The sequence below is a fragment of the Lithobates pipiens genome, unplaced genomic scaffold, assembly GCF_037356315.1.
Source record: "Lithobates pipiens isolate NorthernLeopardFrog02 unplaced genomic scaffold, aLitPip1_a1.2 Scaffold_25, whole genome shotgun sequence".
Lineage (NCBI taxonomy): Eukaryota > Metazoa > Chordata > Amphibia > Anura > Ranidae > Lithobates > Lithobates pipiens.
The window spans coordinates 53,842,240-53,867,669 of NW_027507787.1; the positions used below are offsets into that span (position 1 = coordinate 53,842,240).

General features: G+C 39.0%; 1 protein-coding gene across 1 annotated transcript; it reads right to left on the reverse strand.

The window, feature by feature from the left end:
* Positions 1-2,629: 2,629 nt before the first annotated feature.
* LOC143929876 (large ribosomal subunit protein eL42-like) lies at positions 2,630-2,973 on the reverse strand. The gene has a single exon (XM_077453836.1). It carries the CDS (start codon positions 2,968-2,970, stop codon positions 2,650-2,652), a length of 321 nt encoding a protein of 106 aa, XP_077309962.1. The 5' UTR covers positions 2,971-2,973; the 3' UTR covers positions 2,630-2,649.
* Positions 2,974-25,430: the final 22,457 nt, after the last annotated feature.

Here is a 25,430-nt window from a genome sequence, read left to right on the forward strand (position 1 = left end):
TAACCCCTTCCCTGCCAGTGACCTTTATACAGTAATCAGTGCATTTTAGAGCATTGATTACTGTAGAATTGTCAATGGTCCCAAAAATGTGTCAAAAGTGTCCAATTTGTCCTCTGCAATCGCAGTCCCTATAAAAATCGCAGATCGCCGCCATTACTAGTAAACAAAATAATAATAATAAAATTGCCATAAATCTATCCACTACTTTGTAGACTCTAACTTTTGTGCAAACCAATCAATATATATAAAAAAAATTGGGGATATTTATTATAGCAAAAAGTACAAAATATTGTGTTTTTTTCAAAATTGACACTTTTTTTTTGTTTATAGCGCAAAAAATAAAAACCACAGAGATGATCAAATACCACCAAAAGAAAGCTCTATTTGTAGGAAAAAAGGACATCAAATTTGTTTGGGTACAATGTCGCACGACAGTAAAATTGTTAGTTAAAGCGACGCAGTGACGAATGGCAAAAAGTGCTCTGGTCAGGAAGGGGGTAAAATCCTCAGACGCAGTGCCATATTGCAAAAAATGGCCTGGTCATTGAGCAGCCAAATCTACCGGGGCTGAAGTGGTTAAAGTCTCTTTTTTTTGGTTTAAAAATTACAAACATGTTATATTTACCTGCTCTGTGTAGTGGATTTGCACAGAGCAGCCCAGATCCCCCTCGTCTTGAGTCCCTTGCAGGCGCTCCTGGCCCCTACCTCCTGCCAAGTGCCCCCACAGCAAGCAGCTTGCTATGGGGGCATCCGAGCCAAGCCGCTGCTCTGTGTGTCCATGCAGACATGGAGCCATGGTTCGGCCCCACCCCCTCTCTCTCCTCATTAGTTTACTGACTTTGATTGACAGCAGCGGGCGTCAATGGAGAGTCCCAGACAGCAGAGGATCTCGTGCAACATTGCTGGATCGAGATTGGGCTCAGGTAAGTATTAGGAAGGGCTGAGGGGGGCTGCTGCACACAGAATTTTTTTTTCATCTTAATGCATAGAATGCATTAAGATAAAAAAAAAAAAAATCTGCCTCTACAACTACTTTAAGGTAAAAAAAATTGTCTTTAGAACAACTTTAAAGGGGTTGTAAGCGCAGCCATTGGCTCCGGTTCCTGTCAATCAAATCTAATGATGTAGGGGCCGAAGGGGCCGAATCCAGCATTCGTGTCTATGGATGCAAATACTGGACCTGGGAGCACACCCGTAGGGTAACCCCCACCCCCCCCAGGAGATCGCTTCTGATGTGGGAAGGAGCCGCGAGAGCCATCGGGGGACCCCAGAAGACGAAGTTCGGGGTCACACTGTGCAAAACGAGCTGCACAGAGGAGGTAAGTATGACATGTTTGTTATTTAAAAAAAAAAAAAAAAAACCTTATTTATTATTATTATTATACAGGATTTATATAGCGCCAACAGTTTACGTAGCGCTTACAATCACTTTAAGCTTTTGGGATTGAAAAAATGAATATTTACATACAAAAAGCATATTTTCATTCAATGAATTTAGAAAGTTACCATGCTCAAAAACATAGTGCCTAATTTATTACAACAAAAATGTATTTACTGATAAAAATGCCATCCTCTTAATGTCTTACATTCTCTTAAATGTATGTACTTATGCATGGAACAACACATCTGTGTTTATTTTGTTTCTAAAGCTCTGAATATAAATTCAGACTGGAAAATAAGAGTGTGAGCCCTATATAATATGCAAATGAATATGTATTTTGCACTGAGTACTCAGTAGTTCAAGTAGCTCTTTTGCCTCTAAATAAAATCAATAATCCAATAAGAAAACCCACTAAACAACTTTTGCCCTCTGGTGTAAATCCTCTTATCTGCTTGGCAAGAAGTTTAATGTCATTGAAATGACTTTAGATAAACACAATTTAACCCACAATGGCTCCGCCAGTGGTGAAATCTGTTGGAGAAAATTAGGAAACAGACTACCCAATTTAAAGCTGTTGCGCATATTTCAGGACGACTTCATAATGGGGTTGCTTCACAGGGAATCAATTTCATCCAATAAATAACAAAAGAACCCCAACCTGCCTAATTGGGACATTAATTATCCTTACAGAGCTGACACTTTGCATGCAAGAGATGGGACAGTTTTCAAAGTACACAAGCTATTCCATCTTTCTTTTTGAAACCTCTCATTTTACTTTTGACATGAGACAAATGTTCTCTGTGTAAAATAAAATCATCTGGCTCTGACTTTTTATTTTCACGTTTCATTTTTAAAAGTCTGAAAATGTCCACAAGGCATTAGAAGATTAGAACTTTGAGAAACTGTGCTCAAATGTCTTATTTTTAATTCCTTCCGCTGCTGACAGCAAAACTTGATCATTAATTCGTTTTTACTGTACTTTTTGATAATTATTTTATTTCTTTTACTGTAAAAAGGAGCAAACTAAAATGTTTCTGTACCTATTAATTATTACATTAAAATATTTAACTGAAAATGTCCATAGGGGGCATTTGGACCCAGTATCCAACTTACATAATTTTTAGACTAGTTTATAGAAAAAAGCCTTTAACGATATTGAAATTTAACCACTTCAGCCCCAGAAGTATTTACCCCCTTAATGATTAGGCCATTTTTTTCTTTTTTGAATTCTGAAGATTTTGTTTGGTTTTCAGAAGTAATGCGGCAGCTTAGAACTGGATAACTTGTCCCTTTCTCTTCTTGTCTCCTCCAAATTCAAAGTGCTTGCATCTCTTTATAGCCAACATCCGCTTTGAACGGCAGTTGGAGTCGACACACTCCAGCCTCAGCACAATCTTCTTGGTGGTCTTGGCCTTTTTACGGAAGATCGACTTGGTCTGCCCACCATAACCGCTCTGCTTACGGTTATATCGCCTCTTTCCCTGGGCATAGAGGGAGTCTTTCCCCTTCTTGCACTGGGTGACCTTGTGAGGCTGATGCTTCCCACATTTCTTGCAGTAAGTTCTAAGGGTTTTAGGGACGTTCACCATCTTGGCCCGATACGGCACTGCGTTGGTTTAACTAACAATTGCACGGTCACACGACACTGTACACAAACAAAATGTATGTCTTTCTTTTCCCACAAACAGAGCTTTCTTTTGGTGGTATTTGATCACCTCTGCAGTTTTTATTTTTTGCGTGACACACGCCAGCCTCAGCACAATCTCCTTGGTGGTCTTGGCCTTTTTACAGAAGATCGGCTTGGTCTGCCCACGATAACCACTCTGCTTATGGTCATATCGCCTCTTTTCCTGGGCGTAGAGGGAGTCTTTCCCCTTCTTGCACTGGGTGACCCTGTGAGGCTGATGCTTCCCACATTTCTTGCAGTAAGTTCTGCGGGTTTTAGGGACGTTCACCATCTTGGCCCGATACGGCACTGCGTCGGTTTAACTGACAATTGCACGGTCGTGCAACACTGTTCACAGACAAAATTTATGTCTTTCTTTTCCAACAAACAGAGCTTTCTTTTGTTGGTATTTGATCACCTCTGCGATTTTTATTTTTTGCGCTATAAACAAAAGAAGAACCGAATTTAAAAAAACAAAACAATATTTTTTACTTTTTGCTATAATAAATATCCCAAAAAAAACTAATTTCTTCATCAGTTTAGGCCAATATGTATTCTTCTACATATTTTTTGAAAAAAATTGCAATAAGCGTATACTGATTGGTTTGTACAAAAATTATAGCAAGAGTTATAGCGTCTACAAAATAGGGGATATACAGTATTTATGCCCTTTTTATTATAATGTTTTTTTACTAGTAATGGCGGTGATCAGCGATTTTTAGCAGCAACATTGCAACACAATTGCAACATTGCGGTGGACAGATCGGACACATTTGACACTTTTTGGGACCAGTGACATTATTACAGTGATCAGAGCTAAAGATAGCCACTAATCACTGGATAAATGACATTGGCATGGAGGGGGCAATCAAGGGGTTAAGTGCTCCTAGGGAGGTGTTTGTAACTGTGGGGGTGGGTGGACTGACTTGGAGTACAGAGAAATCAATGTTCTCTACTCCCCTATCAGAATGGGGTTCTGTTTGTTGACAGATCCCCACTCTGGCTCTCTGTGGTGCGATGACGGGTGGCCGGCGATTATTGCAGCTCCGGCACATCAGCTCCGGCGACATGCCGCGGTCACATGCACATGCCTCTGGTGGCACCCGTGTGCATCTGCTATAGCCATCAAAGAGACCGACGTATGGCGAATTGCGCAGCCGAGCCAACCTGTCACAGTATAACTGCGGCGGCTGGTCAGAAAGTGGTTAAAGGTGGTATAACAGAAAGTCATATTTTCCAACACACAGCTGACTTTTTCCAGATTTTTATAGATTTTACCTTTTGTAATTTGTTGATTACTTTTACACATAATTTAAATGTCAGGAAAAAAAATGTCTAAATAGTAAAGTCATCCAACATTTGCAAGTCAAAAAAAGAAACCAAAAGCCAACATTCTGTTTGTATTGGGAACTTATCTTAAGATACAGACCGTTTTGGAGCAACAACCTCATTATCCATTGAGTAGAAATGATGATACCCTGTTTCCCCTAAAATAAGACCTAGCGTGATTGTTGGTGTTGGCTGCAATATAAGCCCTACCACCCAAATAAGCCCTACTCTGTTTCCTCAAAAATAAGCCCTACCCTGAAAAGAAGACCTACAAGGACATTAACTAGGGCTTATTTGGGGGGTAGGGCTTTTATTGCAGCTATCACTGACAATCAGACTAGGTCTTATTTTAGGGGAAACAGGGTAGCAGACAATCTCTAGAGACATATAGGGGGGATTTACTAAAACTGGTGTACAGAGAATATGGTGCAACTGTGCATAGTAACCAATCAGCTTTTATTGTAAAAGTTTAAAGCAATAGTAAACCGCTGGGTGATTTTTATTTTTTTCTGTAAGGTATGCATTGCATACTAGAACATTATGTGAAACTTACCTGAAAACAAAGCCTTCCAGCGATGCGCTGTCACCGATGGGGGTTGTTTTCATCTTCCCCCGGTCTTTCTTCCGGGTCCGTGGACTCTGGCTGTGTGACTGGCCGAAGCCACAATGATGTCACTCCCACGCATGCGCAGGGAAGCCCACGTGGCCCTTCCTTTAGAGTGCATGTGCCAGTGACAGCATCAGCTGCATTTACAGGAAATATCTTTCCTGTAAACGTTTAGGAGATATTATATTATAGGCTTACCTATAGGTACAAGTCAGAGATGGGAGTTTACTTCCACTTTTTTTAAACAAGTTGAATTTAGTCTAGTTTTAGTAAATCTCCCCCATTTTACAGAAGATCTAACTAGCACTCTACATTGCTGCATGGCCATATTCTATGAGTATTTGACTTGTTGGAAAAGTTAATTTTCTACCCCACTGTACTGAATTGACAAATTCAGCACCAGGATGTACTCTGAAGTCAATTATTATATTTTCATTAAGACCCCTTTCACACCAGGGCGTTTTGCAGGCGCTATAGCGTTAGAAATAGCGCCTGCAAAACGCCCTAAAGAAGCTGCACCATTGTGTGTAGTGTGAAAGTCCCAAGGGCTTTCACACTACAGCGGTGCGCTGGCAGGACGTCAGAAAAAAGTCCTGCCAGCAGCTTCTTTGGAGCGGTGAAGGAGCGGTGTGTTTACAGCTCCTCCACCGCTGCTGCCCATTGAAATCAATGGGGCAGCGCTGTAATGCCGCCAGCAAAACGCCGCTATTGCGGCGTATTGCCGGCGGTTTTAACCCTTTAACCCTTTCGCGGCCGCTAGCGGGGGGTAAAAGCGCCCCGCTAGCGGCCGAAATGCGCCGCAAATCCGCCGCTAAAAATAGAGGCGTTTTACCGCCGACGCAAGGTGCGGTGTGGTGTGAAAGGGGTCTAAGTGACTTTAGACCTAATCTGCCTTTAATCTCCCTGTGTATATAGCTAAGGTCACACAGATGGCAATAATCAGATGTTGAATAGGTAGAATGAAATGATTGGTTATAGAATAACACTATTGAGCTTATTTACTAAAAACATTGAAAATCTTTATTTAATTGGCCTGATTTTCTAAATTTGTTGTGAATTGTCACACAATTACTTGTGTGAATGTTCATTTTAATTTTCCGGTCATGTGAAAAGCAAATTCCTGTTCACTTTGACTAACCAATCACATACAAATGAAAGACGTAAACAGGAATTTGCTTTTCACATGATTGAAAAATGATAACGAATCTTCACACAATTTATTGATTGATAATTCTCAACTCTTTTAGTAAATTAGCTTCTATCTGTTATAATATTATTACTAGGGATGCACCCATACCATTTTTTTTACAATGAGTAACAATATTTTTTTTTTAGTACCCGCCAATACCAATTACTGATACCTAATGCAACTGTTTTGTTTTCACTTCAGCTTTCAGCAATGGTACAAAGCATTGACAAGTTATTTACAAATGAAATGAATTGATTTTTGTTTTTAATTTTGTGCTGGAAAATAATAATTAAATGGAGAAGAATAAGAAGTTAATTAAGGCTGATTAGAGTAAATTAAGGGTTAATAAGGGGTTAAACAAAGGAACATTTGTTCATCCCTTTGATCTGCAGATGAAGAAACAGAAAGATACAAAAAGAAACAATGTTTCTTTTTATTTTAGTGTTTCAGTGGCTGAGCAATGTTGTTAATAAACATTGCCAGCTGCTTTTTTTTTTTTTTTCACAGCTCCAATTACCGGACTTCTTTAACATTTTAGCTGCCAACAAGGGAGACCCACTGACAGCTCAAAGAACCGAGCCTGAACGTATCAGGTATTTCAGGTATTATAAAGTATCGGTTTCAGGTATCGGTGCATTTGCATGAGTACCGATACTTGTGCAAATACTCGGTATTGGCACCGTTACCGATGCTAGTATCACTGCAACCCTGTTTATTATATTAGTGTTCAGTATATTACTGTTCGTTTATGGCCAGCACCAAAATCCTGTGTGGTGCATCAAATCAAGATGCGGGTGACTGATGTTCAAACACTTAGTTGTGCTTTTGTTTACCTATGTTACTTTAACACCAAAATTATTTTAAAATATATGATGGTCTATTTTTCCTGTGCTCAGTCATAATGAACTGAAAATCTATCTATCTATCTATTTATCTATCTATCTATCTATCTATCTATCTATCTATCTATCTATCTATCTATCTATCTATCTATCTATCTATCTATCTATCTATCTATCTATCTATCTCATTGTTTTATATATAAAAAAAAATATATTATTATTTTCTTTATATATATATATATATATATATATATATATATATATATATATATAATTTTTTTTATGTATTTGTTTCTAATAGTATTGACATCTAGTATATTTTTCTGTGCCAGTATTTGACAAGCTGTATAGATAATAGCTATACTCTCGATTTCAAATGATGCCTAATGAGCCTGTGAGTCTGTTAGAGTGTAATGTCACCAGTATAAGATGCAAATGACAGTTGCAAGGTGACAAGTGGTGAATTTTGTAAGATTTGTAAGCAGTCTCCAAACAAACTTGTTTACCCTCTCCTGTCCTTCACAATTTCCAGTGCCTGCAGTCCCACCGGCCACTGCTGAGGGTTTAATAAAAAGTGAAACCAACAGTTTATCTGAGCACAGCAGGGTGAAAAAGCAGCTTAGAGGGGGGCTTTTGTCAGGCAATGATGAGACAATGTATCCATATGGAGAACAGAAGGAAGGCTGAATTCCATGTAACCCAGGCCCCTCTGTTCTGAATGAGCAGTACAGTCAACGCTTGAGGGCAAAGGCTCTTTTAACATAACAACTGAGCAAAACAGGGTTGAGGGAGGGGGGCCTTGTTCTCATTACAAACCCAGATTCCGTGAATCATCTGTAGCATCTCCCAGATACTGAACCAAGTCACATAAGCTCTCTGGATGCAGCATACCCAGCTCTCCTGACTAATAACTTACCCAGCGGAGCTTTTGTCCCGATGCCATTTCAATCTGAAAAGCCTGCCCCTGGGTCTCTTCTGTAAAGACCAATAAAATAAAAAAAAATCTCTTCAGGGAATTAGCCCTTTGTAGTTTGTGCTTAGCTATCAAAATGACACGCAGTTCCGAAATATGTTGCTCTTGTGACACTTCCCAAGGGTGGGAACGATAACCTTTCACTATTTGACTAATAGATAGACTTTTCATGGTAATTTTAGTTTATCATTGTCCGAAGAAGACACGTTTAAGATGGATTTGTAATCTGTTCACTCCTTTGAATTGCAATTTTGATTTTATGTATTATTTCCTCTTTGGGTTGGCTGTAGACAAGCAGATATCTTACCAAATGGAGCTACATCTGCCTGTCTTTGAATGCACTGCCACACATCATGCACACATTAGGTGAATACGCATTCCCTTTTATCTATAGAAAAGGGAGATATTTGTGCCCATGCATGCAGAGATTGGCAAGCACACTGGCCAGGCACGCCAGCTAGGCAAGTCACAAGGACTAATTTTTACTTACCTTGTCAAAAGTATTACTCCAATTGAACATGCCACCTGCAAAGATGACATTGTATGCCCTTAAGCATAAGGTGACACTTACCTAATCCAGCCATTTTCTTATGTTTATAAACAGGTTGAGACAGTCCCAGCCATAACAAATTGGAGGAGCAATTGACTAAACGGGTTCGAAAATCTTGTCCAATCACTGCTATTACTCTGGATATAAAAGGTACATGAACTGTACCTCTCTGTTTCAAAAACTTAATGGGAACACTCATGGGACCCAAATCACTATGTTTCTGATAGAATCTGGACCAAATGACTATAGCAGGCATTTTGGTCTGTATGTTGCGTGTTCAAATCCGCTTTATATATATATATATATATATATATATATATATATATAAATAAATAAATAAATATATATATATATATATATATATATATATATATATTCTGGTTTATGTATATATATATTCTGGTTTTGTCATTGTTTACCTTTAGCTATATTTTTTACCTTCCCAAAGAAGTGTGCTTGATAGCTATTCTGTTTTGTGGGAGTTAATAACAATGAATCAATTACATTGTAAATCTGCCAGTATCCTGAATACATGTGTTATTCGAATCAACTCAGGGAGAATTAAGAGGACCAAAGAATAGAAATTGATTACTGGACCTATAGGTTTTTATTACTGCTAATGTGCCACTTAGTGGTTTGCTTGGTCTATCGTATTTCTCATCAGCAGGTGTGGCTGTCACAAAGACTACTATACAGTGAGGTGTGTGTGTGGTCCCAACAGTAACATAAAAAGGCAACTGCAATTGTTTTAATTTTGCATTTAAATATTAATATAAGGTCAACAATAGTACAAGGGTGAGTACTGAGTAGGGCCCAGTACATACACTACACTATGCACTATAACTTGAATACAGATATGCTCCTGTGCAGGAAGAAGCATTCCATTGTATATCTATCAGAACCAAGTCTCACTTCTATAGGTCCAGCGCTATGACACACTCATCAGACAACATTAATTATTATTATTATTATTATTTAAGGTACTTATATAGCACTGTCAATTCACGCAGCACTTTACATATACATTGTACATTCACATCAGTCCCTACCTTCAAGGAGCTTACAATATAAGGTCTCTAACTCACATTCATATACTAGGGCCAATTTTAGATAGAAGCCAATTAACCCTGTCTTTGAATTAATAAAAGGGTATACTTATAAAACATATATATTGAAGGGATGATGTAATCTGATTTGCCTACTGGAAAAGCTTCACTGAATTATATTGTCTAATAACATTACCAAGATGTTGACATTGTTTTTTAAACTGGTCAGTCCTCTTTCTTTAGAAAATCATGGCAACTGAAAGCCCTACCACTGGTAGAAAGTATACTTGTGCACATCGTAAAATTTTGTTTAGTTTCAGTTCGTTGTCATTCGTAAAATACTTAATTTCGTTCTGTTATATTCGTTATGTTACGTTAATATGTTTTTGGACAATTCGTTATTTCTGTAGAGTGTCGATATTCGTTACACTGAATCTCAAATCATGTCAAATTCACCCGGTATATGCGCTATAATTTTGTTCATATTCATTGAAATTCAATATTTATGTATCTATATAGATTCATGATAATGATTTGTAGTTTGGAAAGTCGTTTGTTTATTGAATCTTTTAACACAAACAATGACAATATCTCTTCTTCTCTGCTCAAATGCAATACAACACCCTTTTCACTCAGTTCTCAAGAATGCAGTAATCCAACCTCCAGCACAAAATGAATCAGCCGATTAGACTGTAAAGCCCCATACACACTATCAGATTTTCTGCTGATTTTTGTATTCCGATTTCCCAAAACCATGTAGTACAAGGGCTTGCCTGATTGCATACAAATTGAAACTCCTTAGGTTTGACTTAATATTATATGGTTTTGGTAAATCTGAAGACAATAATCAAAAAGTGTGTATGGGGCTTTAGATTTACTTTGAGTTGAACTTTTGTTTCAATAGATCTTTAACAAATTACCGAATCATGTCGAATTCCTTCGTATCCGCTATAATTTCTTTTGTATTTGTTAAAATTCAATATTTATGTATGTATATTGATTTCGATTTGTGATAATGATTCGTAGTTTGGAAAGTTGTTTGTTTATTGAATCTATTAACACACACAATGAAAATATCTCTTCTCCTCTGCTCAAATACAATACAACACCCTTCTCACTAAGTTCTCAGGCATGCATTTTGCCAGTAATCCATCCTCCAGCACAAATTTATTCAGCTGATTGGACTGTAAGATTTATTTTGAGTTGACCTTTTGTTTCATTAGATCTTGAACGGATTACCGAATCATGTTGAATTCATTCGTTATATCCACTATAATTTATTTAGTATTAGTTGAAGTTTATTATTTTCTTTATTCGGACATTTGGATGCATCCCAATGTCCGAAAGATGCAAAATTTGGCCGAATTTCGATTTGTTACAAAACTAATTGCACAAGCCTATTAGAAAGTATATGCCAAGGATAACCAGACTTTGGGATATCGTGATATACAGTGGCACTTGGCTTGATGTACTAAAGTAAGGCTGGCAATACACTGTTCAAATCTTGGACGGTTCAGCAGGAGCTGTCTGAGAACTGTTAATGGGCAGGTTGAATGTTTGATCATTTTGCGTGCAACCAGCCTGATGGATTCTCTTACGATTATCGCTATCTGCTGCTATAGCCGCTATCGATAATCATTGTCTTCTCCCAGGAGCAGACAGGAGGGATTCCCCACCCGTGGTTGCAGGAAATAAATTTGCACTGTGTATGGTCTCCCTAATAGAGATAGTTCACTCCACAAAATGAATGTTCACTTTGAAAGTTTATATTCAGTTTGCAAAGGGAATGTTCACTCAGCATAGTTGAAGCTCTATTCACTTTGCATACCCAATCATATGCAAGGGCCGATTTTTTCTTGCACATCATTAGATCATTGAATTGAACACATCTTCAGCTAACTGAACATTCACTATGCTAAGTAAACAATCTCTCTTCATTTTATTAGATCAACTCAATTTTCTCTAAAATCAGTGCAAGCAATACATGACAATATTATCAAGTAATCTCTTTGCTTTATAGGCAATACCCTTTGTACTAAGTAGCCAAAACAATACCTTGTATGTGTAAAATTAACATTAAACTAAATTGCTTATTTTTTTCATGTCTTACGAAAATTCAGTTTTTGGATCTATCACCATAGGAACCATTTACAATAATGCCGTGTACACATGGTCGGATTTTCAAATTGAAAATGTTCGATGGGAGCTTTTTGTCAGAAATTCTGACCGTGTGTAGGCTCCATTGGACATTTTCCATTGGAATTTCCGACACACAAAATTTGAGATCTGGATCTCAAATTTTCCGACAACAAAATACATTTCGGAAATTCCGATCGTGTGTACACAATTCCGAAGTACAAAGTTCTACGTATGCTCGGAATCAAGAAGAACTTTAATTTTGAACTTCAATTTTCTCTGGCTGGTTGTACGTCACCATGTTCTTGACGTTCAGAATTTCCGACAACATTGTGTGACAGTGTGTATGCAAGACAAGTTTGAGCCAACATCCGTCAGAAAAATCCCATGGATTTTGTTGTCGGAATGTCTGATCGTGTGTACGCGGCATTATAACAAATGGAGGATTGTGTGCCTTCTGCTGACGACAACAGTGAATATCAGTCACTGCTCATTTCTGTTTTATAGCCACAGTGATATGTCCTATGTGTGACTATACAGCTGTAAAAATGTGAGCAGCAGCCAGACTGAAAAGATGACCACTGGTCCACTAAAAGTCCTGAAAAGATATCATTCACTCCAACTTGTTCAAAGGAACAAATGAGTTTAATTATTAGTTACAATCTTGTCAATAATTATCACCCCATCTGTGTGTAATAAATGGCCACATCTCCAAACCTGCATCATTATCTTTTAAGGACACCAATGGGTGCATTAAAATACTGAAAGAGGCATTGATCTAGTGTAAAAAAAAAAAAAAAAAAAAACAGTTCTTTGTTTCTAGACATACTTGCAAGAAACATGTTTTGCTGCATGATGTGAATATTTGGGAGTTTTTCATTTGCAAACTAGATTTTTTTTTTACATTTACTATTCCTCCATTAAGATTTGGACTCTGCATCTGCAAAAAGTAAAAAGATTTTTCATTGAGGTAAAAGATAATGGCAATGATTCACACCAAGCACATCATATGATGAAATAGTTCACCATTAAAGGGAATTGAATGATATTTACTTGACCACTTAAAAATGTATTTAGGATCTGAAGCTGCCCAAACATGGAAACGTCTTTTGTTAATGAGTTAATAAATACAGCATCTGAATTTTTGTACCTCTATTTTTGGTTGTGCAGGTTTTAATCCACATTTCAAGGTGTCTTCCAAAGTATTAGGCTACCTAAAATATATCTAAAGCCTAAACTTTTTTTATTAGTATAGGATATAATAGAAAGTTGTTAACCACTTCAATACAGGGCACTTAAACACCTTCCTGCCCAGACCAATTTTGAGCTTTCAGCGCTGTCGCACTTTGAATGACAATTGCGCGGTTGTGCTACACTGTACCCAAATGAAATTTTTATCATTTTTTTCCCACAAATAGAGCTTTCTTTTGGTGGTATTTGATCACCTCTACGGTTTTTATTTTTTGCGCTACAAATAAAAAAATACAGAAAATTTTGAAAAAAAAAAATGTTTTTTTTGTTTTAGTTTCAAAACTTTGTAAATAAGTACATTTTCTCCTTCACTGATGGGCACTGATGGGGCTACACTGATGGGCACTGATAAGGTGGCACTGATGGGCACCAATGATGTGGCACTGATGAGGTGGCATTGATGGACACTGATATGTGGCACTGATAGGCGGCACTGATGGGCGACACAGATGGACACTGATAGGTGGCACAAATTGGCACTGATAGCTGGCACGGATTGGCATAGATGGGCATGGATAGGCGGCACAGATGGGCATGGATAGGCAGCACAGATGGGCAGGGCATGGATAGGCGGCACAGATGGGCATAGGTGGGCACTGATAGGCAGCACAGGTGGGCACTGATAGGCAGCACAGGTGGGCACTGATAGGTGGCACAGGTGGGCACTCATAGGCGGCATTGGTGTTATACTGTACTAATGGATGGCAATCAGTGCCAAACAATAATGCATGCCAATCAGTGATGCCCATTGTGGGCACTGATTGGCATCCATTATGGGCACTGATTGGCATCCATTATGCTGACTGGCATCCCTGGTGGTCTAGGGAGGATTACCTTTTCCCTGGTGGTCTGGTGGCGTCCCTGGTGGTCCAGTGTGGGCATCCTCGGGGGGGCTGTGCTAATAATCGATCAGCACAGACCCCCCCTGTCAGAGGAGCAGCCGATCGGCTCTCCTCTACTCGCGTCTGACAGACGCGAGTGAGGAAAAGCCGATCACCGGCTCTTCCCATTTACACTGTGATCAGCCGTGATTGGACACGGCTGATCACGTGGTAAAGAGTCTCCGTCGGAGACTCTTTACCGAGATCGTAGTTGCCGGGTGTCAGACTGACACCTCGCAACAACGATCGCCGCGATGCGCGCCCCCGGGGGCGCGCAGCGGCTCATAATCCTGAGGACGTCATATGACGTCCGATCAGGATTATGCAACCACTTTGCCACCGTCAATTGCCTATAGTGGTTAAAATCTCTGGCCCTTCTCTTCTTTTTTAACAGGTGTCAACATTGAGGGCTTTCCCCTCTTATGCCCCATACAAACGGTCGGACGTTCCGACGACAAAATCCGTCTGATTTTTTCAGACGGATTTTGGCCCAAACTTGTCTTGCATACACACGGTCGCACAAAGTTGTCGTAAAATCTGACCGTTCAGAACAAGGTGACGTAAAACACGCACGACGGGACTATAAAGAGGCCAGTAGCCAATAACTTTCTTCTCGTAATTTATTCTGAGCATGCGTGCCACTTTGTGCGTCGGAATTGTCTACACGCGATCAGAATTTAAACGATCGGATTTTGTTGTCAGAAAATTTTAGGTCTTGATCTCAAACTTTGTGTGTCGGAAATTCCACCGGAAATAGTCAGATGGAGCCCACACACGATCAGAATTTCCGACAACACAGTCCGATTGCACATTTTCTGTCGGAAAGTCCGACTGCATGTACAGGGCATTATTCTTTTCTGGTGGCAACTACACTATATTGCCAAAAGTATTGGGACGCCTGCCTTTACAGGCACATGAACTTTAATGGCATCCCAGTCTAATGCCCCATACACACGATCGGACTTTGCAACGTAAAATGCACGATTGGAGCTTGTTTGTTGGAAATTCTGACCATGTGTAGGCTCCATTGGACAGTTTCCATCATAATTTCCGTCACACAAAATCTGGTTCTCAAATTTTCCAACAACAAAATCCGTTCGCGTGTGTACACAATTCCGATGTACAAAGAGCAACGCATTCTCGGACTCAAGCAGAAGAGCCGCATTGGCTATTGCACTTCAGTGTTCGCAATTTCCGACCAACTTTGTGTGACCGTGTGTATGCAAGACAAGTTTGAGCCAACATCCGTCGGAAAAATACATGGATTTTGTTGTCGGAATGTCCGATCAATGTCCGATCGTGCGTACGGGGCATTAATCCGTAGGGTTCAATATTGAGTTGGCCCACCCTTTGCAGCTATAAGCGCTTCTAATCTTCTGGCAAGGCGGTCCACAAAGTTTAGGAGTGTGTCTGTAGGAATGTTTGACCAAACTCTCTCATCCATGGCTTTATTGACCTTTCTTTGTGTACTGGTCCAAATCATTTGGTGTAGGGGGAATTATGGAGTGTAGTTGTATTTCAGGCATTGGGCTGGGCTCCTTAGTTCTAGTAAAGGGAACTCATACCGAGACATTTTGGACAATTTCATGTTCCCAACTTTGTGGGAACAGTTTGGGGATGGCCCTTTCCTGTTCCAACATGACTGTACACCAGTGCACAAAGCAAGGTCCATAAATACATGGATGAGCGAGTTTGGGGTGGAGGAACTTGGCCTGCACAGAGTCCTGACCTCAACCAGATAGAACACCTTTGGGATAAATTTGAGCGGAGACGGCGAGCCAGACCTTCTCGTCGACACAAGAGTCTCTGACCTCACAAACGTGCTTCTGGAAGAATGGTCAAACATTGCCATAGTCACACTCCTAAATCTTGTGGACAGTCTTCCCAGAAGAGTTGAAGCTGTTGTAGCTGCAAAGGGTGGGCCAAACCCTATGCACTAAGACTGGCATGCCATTTAAGTTCATGTGTGTGTAAAGGCAGGTGTCCCAATACTTTTGACAATTTAGTCCATAACATGTTGCATTTTCCAATACTTCTATATTGGTGATAACTGTCACCAAGACAAAAACAGAGGAAGAATATCCTTTGTGGGGACACAGACAGCAAAAGAAAAAAAAAATTAAAAGGGGTTTTATCAAAAGCTTAAAAAATAATGTAGGTGTTAGCCATAATTTACATATGATATAAAAATGATACATTCATGTATTCATTAACACATTTTTACATTTGATGAACCTCTCGCAATCGCCTGTACATTACAGCTCAGTAGGAAAGAGGAAGAAGCAGCACAAGCAACCAATCACTAGTGGTGCTGTGTACATGTGCTAACAAGGAACACACTGATTGGGAGAGAAAACAGAATAACGGAGAGATAAGCTCACCAGCCTGCTGAGTCTCCTTTCATTGTGCTGTTTGTATTTTAGGACTGGATGCACAAAAATGCAAATCCTTTGGCAAGTAAAACAGCTCCCATATACAGTATAAATGCCATCTGTGTACCCAGCTCATGTTTACTTTTAACTATTACAGTATATAGGGATTTTTAAGTCGTTTTTAAATATCTGCAGCAGCTCCTGAAGACGTTTGCTGAATTCAAACACTCAATATTGCCCATGTTTTCCCTCTGTTTAACAAAAAAATATTATTGGTGGCAACGGGTCTGATATATCACGTTGAGATATTCCTTACTGCATGCGAAAACTGGCCTCTTAAGCAATAGTACATAAACAAAAACTTTCCTCAGCACAATTAAAGCAGTATCAAACCAAAAAGCAAACATTTATTATATTGCAGCTTATCAATTCTTGGGTGTGGTGGCTGCATTACTTTTCTTTTTCAGGCTTTCTTTCTTTTATGTTCACCTGTTGATCCATTTAGGAAGTCTGTTTTTTTTCAACAGAACAAACTTTCCTGCAGGTGTAGCACTTAGAGGGATGAGACAAACCATTCCCAACTGACAGGGGGTTCTTACAATGATCAGCATTGATTTATTCATGTTAAACCTTTATCCCAAATGGAAGAAAACTGTTTGCTGTAACTGATTATAAAGTGTTAGGTGGAGTTAAGCTTAGATTTTTTAGTGTATTTAAATCTCCTAGTGCAGTGATTCTCAGCCAGGGTTCCTCCAGAGGTTTCTAGGGGTTCCTTCAGCATTGGGCAATTTCTGCCTCTCAGATAAGTTCTCACTGACACCATTGATCTATTTAGCTATCTGTAAGAAGGTAATTCTTCCCAATGACCACAAGTATGAGGACCATTCCTCTCAGTGACCATCACACTAATGTATCATGAGTTGTAGAGTTCTATTTTTTTAGCAGGGGTTCCCCGAGACCAGAGAACTATTTCAAGGGTTCCTCTGTGTTGAAAAGGTTAAGAAAGGCTGTCCTAGTGCATTCCTCTCCTCCCGAGACTGACAATGCTGCTTTCCAAAGGTGTCGTCCAAAGGTGAAAACAGAGGGAAAAAAATACATGGACTATCTCAGTACCTCAGGCACAATACACATAACTAGGTAAAATAATATTTTTTTAATACAAGAAGACAAGAATCAGACTATAAGGATACAGTCAAAGGGACACAATGGTTAAAATTCAAGCATTGTATTGGAATACAGTCAAACTATTACATTGGTTCCACTAATAGTACACTCCCTTGGGGAGTCAAAGGATTTAGTGGGTCCTCAAATGGACATAGACTACCTCTACATGTTTTGCGGATAACTACCACTTCTTCAGGAGGAATACTGTCTGAAATATAATAGCAAAAAATACAGATAGTAACCAGGAAACAATGTACCATATAAATATATACAAAATATGGAACATATGGTATAATAATAATAATAATTATAATATGGTCAGTAGAGTTTTGAAGATGTGGGGAAAGGGGAGAAGCAATGACGCCTACCACTGGAGACCAACACACTACTGGATTGAGACAGCGCCGCTGCCACCACTCCCCTACGGTGGACATAAGGGACGGTTGATGGTGGATATGTAATGTTATGTAGTAACTGTAGCAAAAATGTAAATAAACAAATTTTGAATATGTGTTTCTATAAACATAGATGTAGACAAACACATATGCACCTCAACGCACAGATTTTTAGAACCCAAGAGAACGAAAGAGGAAAGGGGATGGAGAGAAACAAAGGGAGGAAGGGATTGATGGAGAGGGGGAGAGAGGGAAGGGGGGGGGAGAAAAAGGAAAAAGGGAACAAATGAAATAAGAGGGCGGGAAAGGAAGGGGGAGTCTATGAAGATATCAGCCATAACCCCAGAATTATTTTTTCAGCCGGTGTCTGGCTTTCTCATAAAAGCGTTCCGAGGGGCTTATGAGCTGCTGGAACACTTTCAGAAGTGGTGGAAGGGGACGTCCCCCCCTTCCGCCATTCGCCAATGTTTCTCGATCTTACCGTTTCTACCTGCGCACCTGGGAAACGATATGACAGTGCGGCCGGCTGGTCACAGAGACGATCAAAGATGATCTTGTCTATGGCCTTGGAGGACCGGAGCGAAGTCACGACATCACTTCTGGTCTAGGATGGAAGTAAACTTTTTTTTTAAAGCAAAAAATCAAATGTTTTTTTTTTTGATCTTTTGCTTTTAAAAGTAAAGGAAAGTTTTGGGGTCTTTTTAAACCCCAGATCTCTCTATAAAGAGGACCTGTCATCCTTATTTCTGATGTTTACATTCCTTGTAATAGAAATAAAAGTGATAAACAAAATGAAAGGGACAGTGAAATAAGAAAATAAATAAGAAAAAAAAATTCAAGTACCCCCATCCATCTATGCTTGCGCAGATACGAATGCATACGTAGCTTGCGCACACATTTTTAAACAGTGTCCGCACCACACATGTGAGGTATCGCCGCAAACATTACAGTGAGAGCAACCGTATTTTGTCGCCATTCCACGGCCATGCACAATCTTAAAGCATGACATGTTGGCATCTATTTACTTGGCTAACATCATCTTTCATATTTTCAAATAAAATTGCGGTATGTTGTGTTTTTTTTGTTGTGTTTTAAAAATTGCTGTGTAAACACTGCGTGACATAAAAAATTGCAATGCCATTTTATTTCCTAGAGTGTCTGCTAAAATATATATATATATATATATATATATATATATATATATATATATATATATATATAATATATATATATATATATATATATATATATATATATATATATATATATATATATATATATATATAAATAACACAATGTGGAAATGAAAATATGATTTTACATTTTTACCGTATATACTCTTTAAATCAAAGGCAAAGTAGGCCACACTAATAGGAAAATCAAAAAAGACAGCAAGCCAAGCAATCCCACCTTCTGGGATCAAGTATTAAATTATATTGTCAGGATTCAGCAGATAACTCTTCCTAAAGACCCCTTGTTATGCCTTATTAGTTGTGATGTTTCTATGATTTCTTCATCATCATCTACTTGTGATTCTCTCCCTCAATGGATTCATACCCGCCTTCTAATAGCTTGCACAGCCCTCATGCAGGCCTGGGTTCACCCCCCCCCCCCCCCAAATTGATTTGAGGAAACTTGCGCTTCAAACCTTATTCCTCATGGAAAAGCTGGACACTGTCACCCAACACTCTAACTCCTTGAAACATTTTATTGTCAGATGGCCCCGCTTCATGGAGCATTCCTTCTCACTAGCAGAGATTTCTCATTACAAGACATCATTCCAATATACAGACTGGTATCTGCGTGCCGACCTTGCCAACGCACTAGGCAAACTTAGGATCCGAGATACCTCTTACTCCCCCTCAGGCATTCCATATACTTTATGTGATCTTTTACTGCTATGTTTGACTTAAATTGTGCATTTGACAACAACCTTAACAGTCTCTCTTCCCCTATCTGGTTAGAATGTCTACCCGCTTCCACTCCTCAGGTCGCTTCTTTGGTGGACCTCTTGGTTAAGTACTTACATTGGGCCAGATACTGCGTTATTGGGTATCTTACTAATGTTTACTGACTTTAAGCCAATCTGTTGAGTCTGTTTACTACTGTTCTCTTTGTTCTGCTCTGTGAAGGCTTTGTTTTGTGTTTCGATGCCTTCTCTGACATATGTCACTTGTTTATGCCACTTTTTTATGAAAAACCTTAATAAATATACATATAAAAAAAGACAGCAAAGTGGTCAATTGCCCAAAGAGCAAGTGTTAAAGAAGATCTATCATTAACTTTTTTTTACAGTTCTGTCCCCTAATGGGACACGGTACATGTAGCACTTTGTCCCATGTTTCTAAGTGCTTTCTCACCATAGTTATGATGTCCATAGCTGATCTGACAACATCTTAGAAGGAGATGGCTGATTTATTATTTGCGACAGCTTGTCTTGACTGTAAACACTTTCCACAGACAAGCAAAGGCAAGAGGAATGCAGAGCCTGATAATTTATCCCTACTACCACATTAATCTTGCCTCTGCTTGTGTGCGCAAAGCTGCTGGCCAAGTCAGGAGGGAATGGGGGAAGGTCAGACCTCATAACTATGGTAAGAAAAAAGCATGTGATAGTGCAGTATTCAAACAAAAAAAATGATAGATTTTCTTTAACCGCTTGCCGACTCTACACTGCGGCAACATGGCTGGGCTGCATGAATCACTGTCATGTTACGTCAGAACTGTTTTTGTCCACTAGGGGCGCGCGTGTCCCCTGCTCGCTCATGGAGCAGATGCGAGTGTCCGCCGGTCGTGATCACCGATGGGCTCCCGCGATCGCTCGGGGCACACAGAGAACCGGGATCTGTATGTGAAAACACACAGTTTCCGTTTTCCTGAGGGGAGAAGTGACAATCTCTCTCTTCCCCTACACAGCCCAATCCCCCCTTCAGTTAGAACACACACTAGAGAACACATTCACCCCTTGATCGCCCCCCTAGTGTTAACTTCTTCCCTGATAGTTTCATTTTTACAGTAATCAATGCATTTTTATAGCACTGATCACTGTATAAATGCCAATGGTCCCAAAAATGTGTCAAAATTGTCCATTGTGTGCGCCATAATGTTGCAGTCCCAATAAAAATCGCAGAACGCTGCCATTACTAGTAAAAAAATAAAAAAATAAAAATAGCATAAAACTATCCCCTATTTTTTAGATGCTATAACTTTTGCGCAAACCAATCAATATACACTTATTGCAATTTTTTTACCAAAAATATGTAGAAGAATACATATCAGCCTAAACTGAGGAAGAAATTTGTTTTTTTATATATTTTTGGGGGATATTTGTTATAGCAAAATGTAAAAAATGCATTTTTTTCAAAATTGTCACTCTATAGCGCAAAAAATAAAAACTGCAGAGGTGATCAAATACCACCAAAAGAAAGCACTATTTGTGGGAAAAAAAGGAAGTCAAATTTGTTTGGGTGCAACGTCGCATGACCCCACAATTGTCAGTTAAAGCGATGCAGTGCCGAATCGCAAAAAGTGCTCTGGTTAGGAAGGGGGTAAAATCTTCCAGGGCTGAATCGGTTAAAGTATAATTTTCTAACTGAACCTTATCTTTCCTCATAAAGTTTCTCAGCTTTCCCTATACACTGACACTATTGCTGCTCTGTTCATTCCCCTTTATATAGTGAGAGGGGGTTGGAACATAACAAAGCTCCATTATTGGCATTTTCAAGCCAGCTGACCAAAGATCAATCGTCCTTACAGTGCATTATGGTTGCAAAAAATTTGACCTTGTGAAATTCAACATAAATTAGCTGGTATTCCAAATCTCTAACCAGGATTTGCCTTAAACCCATGGTGGTGCAGCACCTAAACTTCATCACTAGTGGTTGGTAGAGGCACAAAAAGAGTTCCAGTTCTATCTTTGCAGCAGGTTCTGGGTAACTTGAAAAACTTTAGCTACTTACAGTCAGAAAACAAACAGCTTTCATTATTAAAGGAGAAGTCCAGCCTGAGCTTCTTAGGCTGGGCTTCTCCTATGGGTCACAGCAGTGCAATTCATTTTGCACGCCCATGACCCATTTTCAGAAGTCCGCTCTCTGCTGACATCACACAGATCAGTCCAGGAACTGCTCCATCCTGAATCTGGGTGTCTGGATCCACCAGGTGCCTGGACTGATGCCCGTTGAGAGGCTAAAACAGTCGCTCACCGCCCCTCCACAGCTCAGCGCTCCAGTGAGCATGGAGGAGCAGAGCAGGAGAGATGCTGATTGACAGTCAGCAGCTCTCTGCTTGGAGAGCCAAGAGAAATTAACCATCAGTGATGTTTGATGGCTTGGTTCTCAGTGCTGAGGCGGTGGGGAACAGATGCAGTATTGGACCAATGCTGCATCCACCTAAGTAAGTATGATTATGGGAAAAATAACTACTATCCGTGTTTCTTCCTCCATTAAAAATAACAGTTCTTATACCTTTCCTTACTTTATATAGCAAACAAGGTCATGAATTGTTTATTTGTAGTTTATAATTTTCCTCTAAAACATATATTGCAATGGGCTAGAGAAAAATAAATTCACAGATAAATAATACAGTCATATCCCACTTTTAAGTACACAATGGGGTTTATTTACTAAAGCTGGAAAGTGCAAAATCAGGCTCGCTTCTGCATAGAAACCAATGATCTTCTAACCCCAGCTTGTTCAATTAAGCTTTGATAATAAAACATGTAAGCTCATTGGTTTCTATGCAGAAGTGAGCCTGATTTTGCACTTTCCAGCTTTAGTAAATAAACCCCATTGTGTACTTAAAAGCGGGGTATGCCTGTATGTTTTGCTACTTGCCCCGTTCATGCTAGTTAAGATAAGCGTTCACCAGCACTCGTCATCCTGGTAAACATAGGGGTTTATTTACTAAAACTGGAGAGTGCAAAATCTGGAGCAGCTCTGCATTGAAACCAATCAGTTTCCAGTTTTTTTTTTGTCAAAGCTCATTTAAGCAAGCTGACGCTAGGAGAAGATTGGGTACCTTGCACAGCTGCACCAGATTTTGCACTCTCTAATTTTTGTAACGCAACCCCATAGTTTTATATTAGAGTAGTGTTTTTTTATTCTCAGTTAGCTAAGTTTTGAAATAATTAGTGTTCTAAATATTTATAATTTTACTGGGATTTATATAGCTAGCTATGGATGCAACCCTTGCCAGCCAGAAAGAAATAAAGCTTGTTCCAATACACTATGGAATATTTATTTCGCCTTTGTCTGCATGGATCAATTCTGTTTACTTTCTGGAGCTTCTTGAAGGGACAATGATTGAGCTACTTGTGTTGCACTAAGGATTATGGGAACTCTTTAAACTAGTTGTTGAGAAGTGCAAGGGTTAAGTACTTGTCACTAGCTTTAACATGGCATTTGGACTTAACCTAATGAGATGCACAATCCACCTCAGAGGCTTTTAGTTGACTTCGGTACTCAAGATAAGCGAATATTTTAATGCTGACACGGGAGGGATGGCAATTCTATTATGCCTGGGGACATTCTGTCCATATATATTGTAGCACAACAGTAATAATCAAGGGATTATGACAGCATTCACCATTTCTACACAATGATATATAACCAATAAGGTGACCAAGGAAATATGCCTTGCATTCTGAAGGCTCGGAGACTAGGCTGCCTGAATAGCTCTGACTTATGAAATGGATTCTTGGCCTTAAAAGGCTTTTTTTATTGTTAATGAAAAGGGGCAGCAGGATATGATATGCAGAATCTTTCCTGTGTCAAGATGGATAAAGACATCTCCCATAATGTGGCTATAGAATTATACATTAATTCACGCTGGTTCGAGGACACAGGGTTTCAAAAATCGAATAAGTTGAGGAACACAGTCTAAGAGATGGCTTTTAATAAGAAGCCTTGTGAATATTGTGTAATGTAGTAAATTTACATAGCAATACAATGAACAAGTAAAGTGTTTAACCAAATAAACTCAATTCTTTATAGATGGCGTGCTAAAACTCCCGACACATTGGTAATTTGGCGACAACTACAAGTTTTGTAATGTTAAATGACAAAATCACAAATAGCAGCAAACACAAACAATTGAAGGGAAAGAAGAAAATGTTTATCCAAGCATACAAACATTGTATTCCTTTCCAAACCCCAATTTACTAGAGGTTTCACTATTGAAGGTATCCTACAGCTATATAAAACTTGCCAGTTCATTTGATTTGTTTTTTTTCCCTCATGTAAACCTATGAGATTGAAAAAAAAGCACAATGTCAGGATGCTGAAATCCAGTAAACAGAACGTGATTTTAGTTTTACTGCAGAGAATATTTTTTATTTTTTTATTCCTACATCTGAAAGACACTATGATAGACAGATTCATTTAACATTTAAGACTATTTAAAATAACACTTGACTATATATTATAAATAACACTGGTCGATGTAGGTGGGTGATCTCAATTTTTTTCTAACTTGGAGACATTAGTTAAAGCAGAAAGAAACCTTAAGAAAGGTTTTTAACGTCTCTTCTGCCACAAAACTCTTTCTCCTTGCAATTTGTGTATGTGTTCACGGCCTGTGGTTCTCTCTTGGTCCATTCCTGAAAATGAAGCAGGGTGACAGTATAATATAACTCCACCAATCATCAGTGACCTGACCACCCAAAGGCCACTGCTCTTCATGCTACTATTCCACTTAAAGACTGTGCAAAATGGCTACCAAACTTCGCAAATTAAAATTTCAAACTTTTCATAATAGTATGAAGGCAGCTATTGGCACTCTTTGTAATTTACTTGCAGCAAATATCTGCTAAAGTTATCCGTGATTCAAAATTATCAAAAAAAAAAAAAACAGGAACATTTAAAGCCACTCTCATTTAAAATGGACAAAGTTGCAAATGTTTAAACAGAGGACAGAGCATGTTCTATTTATTGTTGTGGATTTGCTAAAGGAGTAGATCGTTTTCAGTTCATAAAGTTAGGGTTTAACTTCTTTGTTTAGGGAAAGATACAATGACTTCGATCAGCAAATCATACGCAATCATTTTTAAATCTCATTTCACATAACTGGGTATTTTCAAAGTGAACACAACTTCACCATGGTCACTAAGTGAACATTCACCATACTAAAGCCGGCCATAGATGGATTGAAACTTATTCGGTTCAGCAGGGACCAGCTGAGATTCGAGCCATCCGTGGGCAGGCTGATTGTACCCAAGTTGATCCATCAATTGACTTGGGTACAACCAGCATGTTAGATTTCCACAAATATGGGGTTAATTTACTAAAGCATGATCATTTTCAATATGAATGTTCACTTAGTAATCTTACATTAACCACTTTCAGACCGGACCATTTTGCTGGTAAATGACCAGAGGTCTTTTTACACTTTGGCACTGCGCTGCTTTAACTGGTAATTGCGCGGTCATGCAATGTTGTACCCAAACAAAATTTGCGTCCTTTTCTTCCCACAAATAGAGCTTTCTTTTGATGGTATTTGATTGCCTCTGCGATTTTTATTTTTTGCGATATAAACGTAAAAAGACCGCAAATTTTGAAAAAAAATGATATTTTCTACTTTTTGTTATTAGAAAAATCCAATAAACTCAATTTTAGTCATACATTTAGGCCAAAATGTATTCAGCCACATGTCT

What these genes read in the sequence shown, in the direction of transcription:
- LOC143929876 (XM_077453836.1), bottom strand. Translation starts at nt 2,970, where the DNA reads ATGGTGAACGTCCCTAAAACCCTTAGAACTTACTGCAAGAAATGTGGG.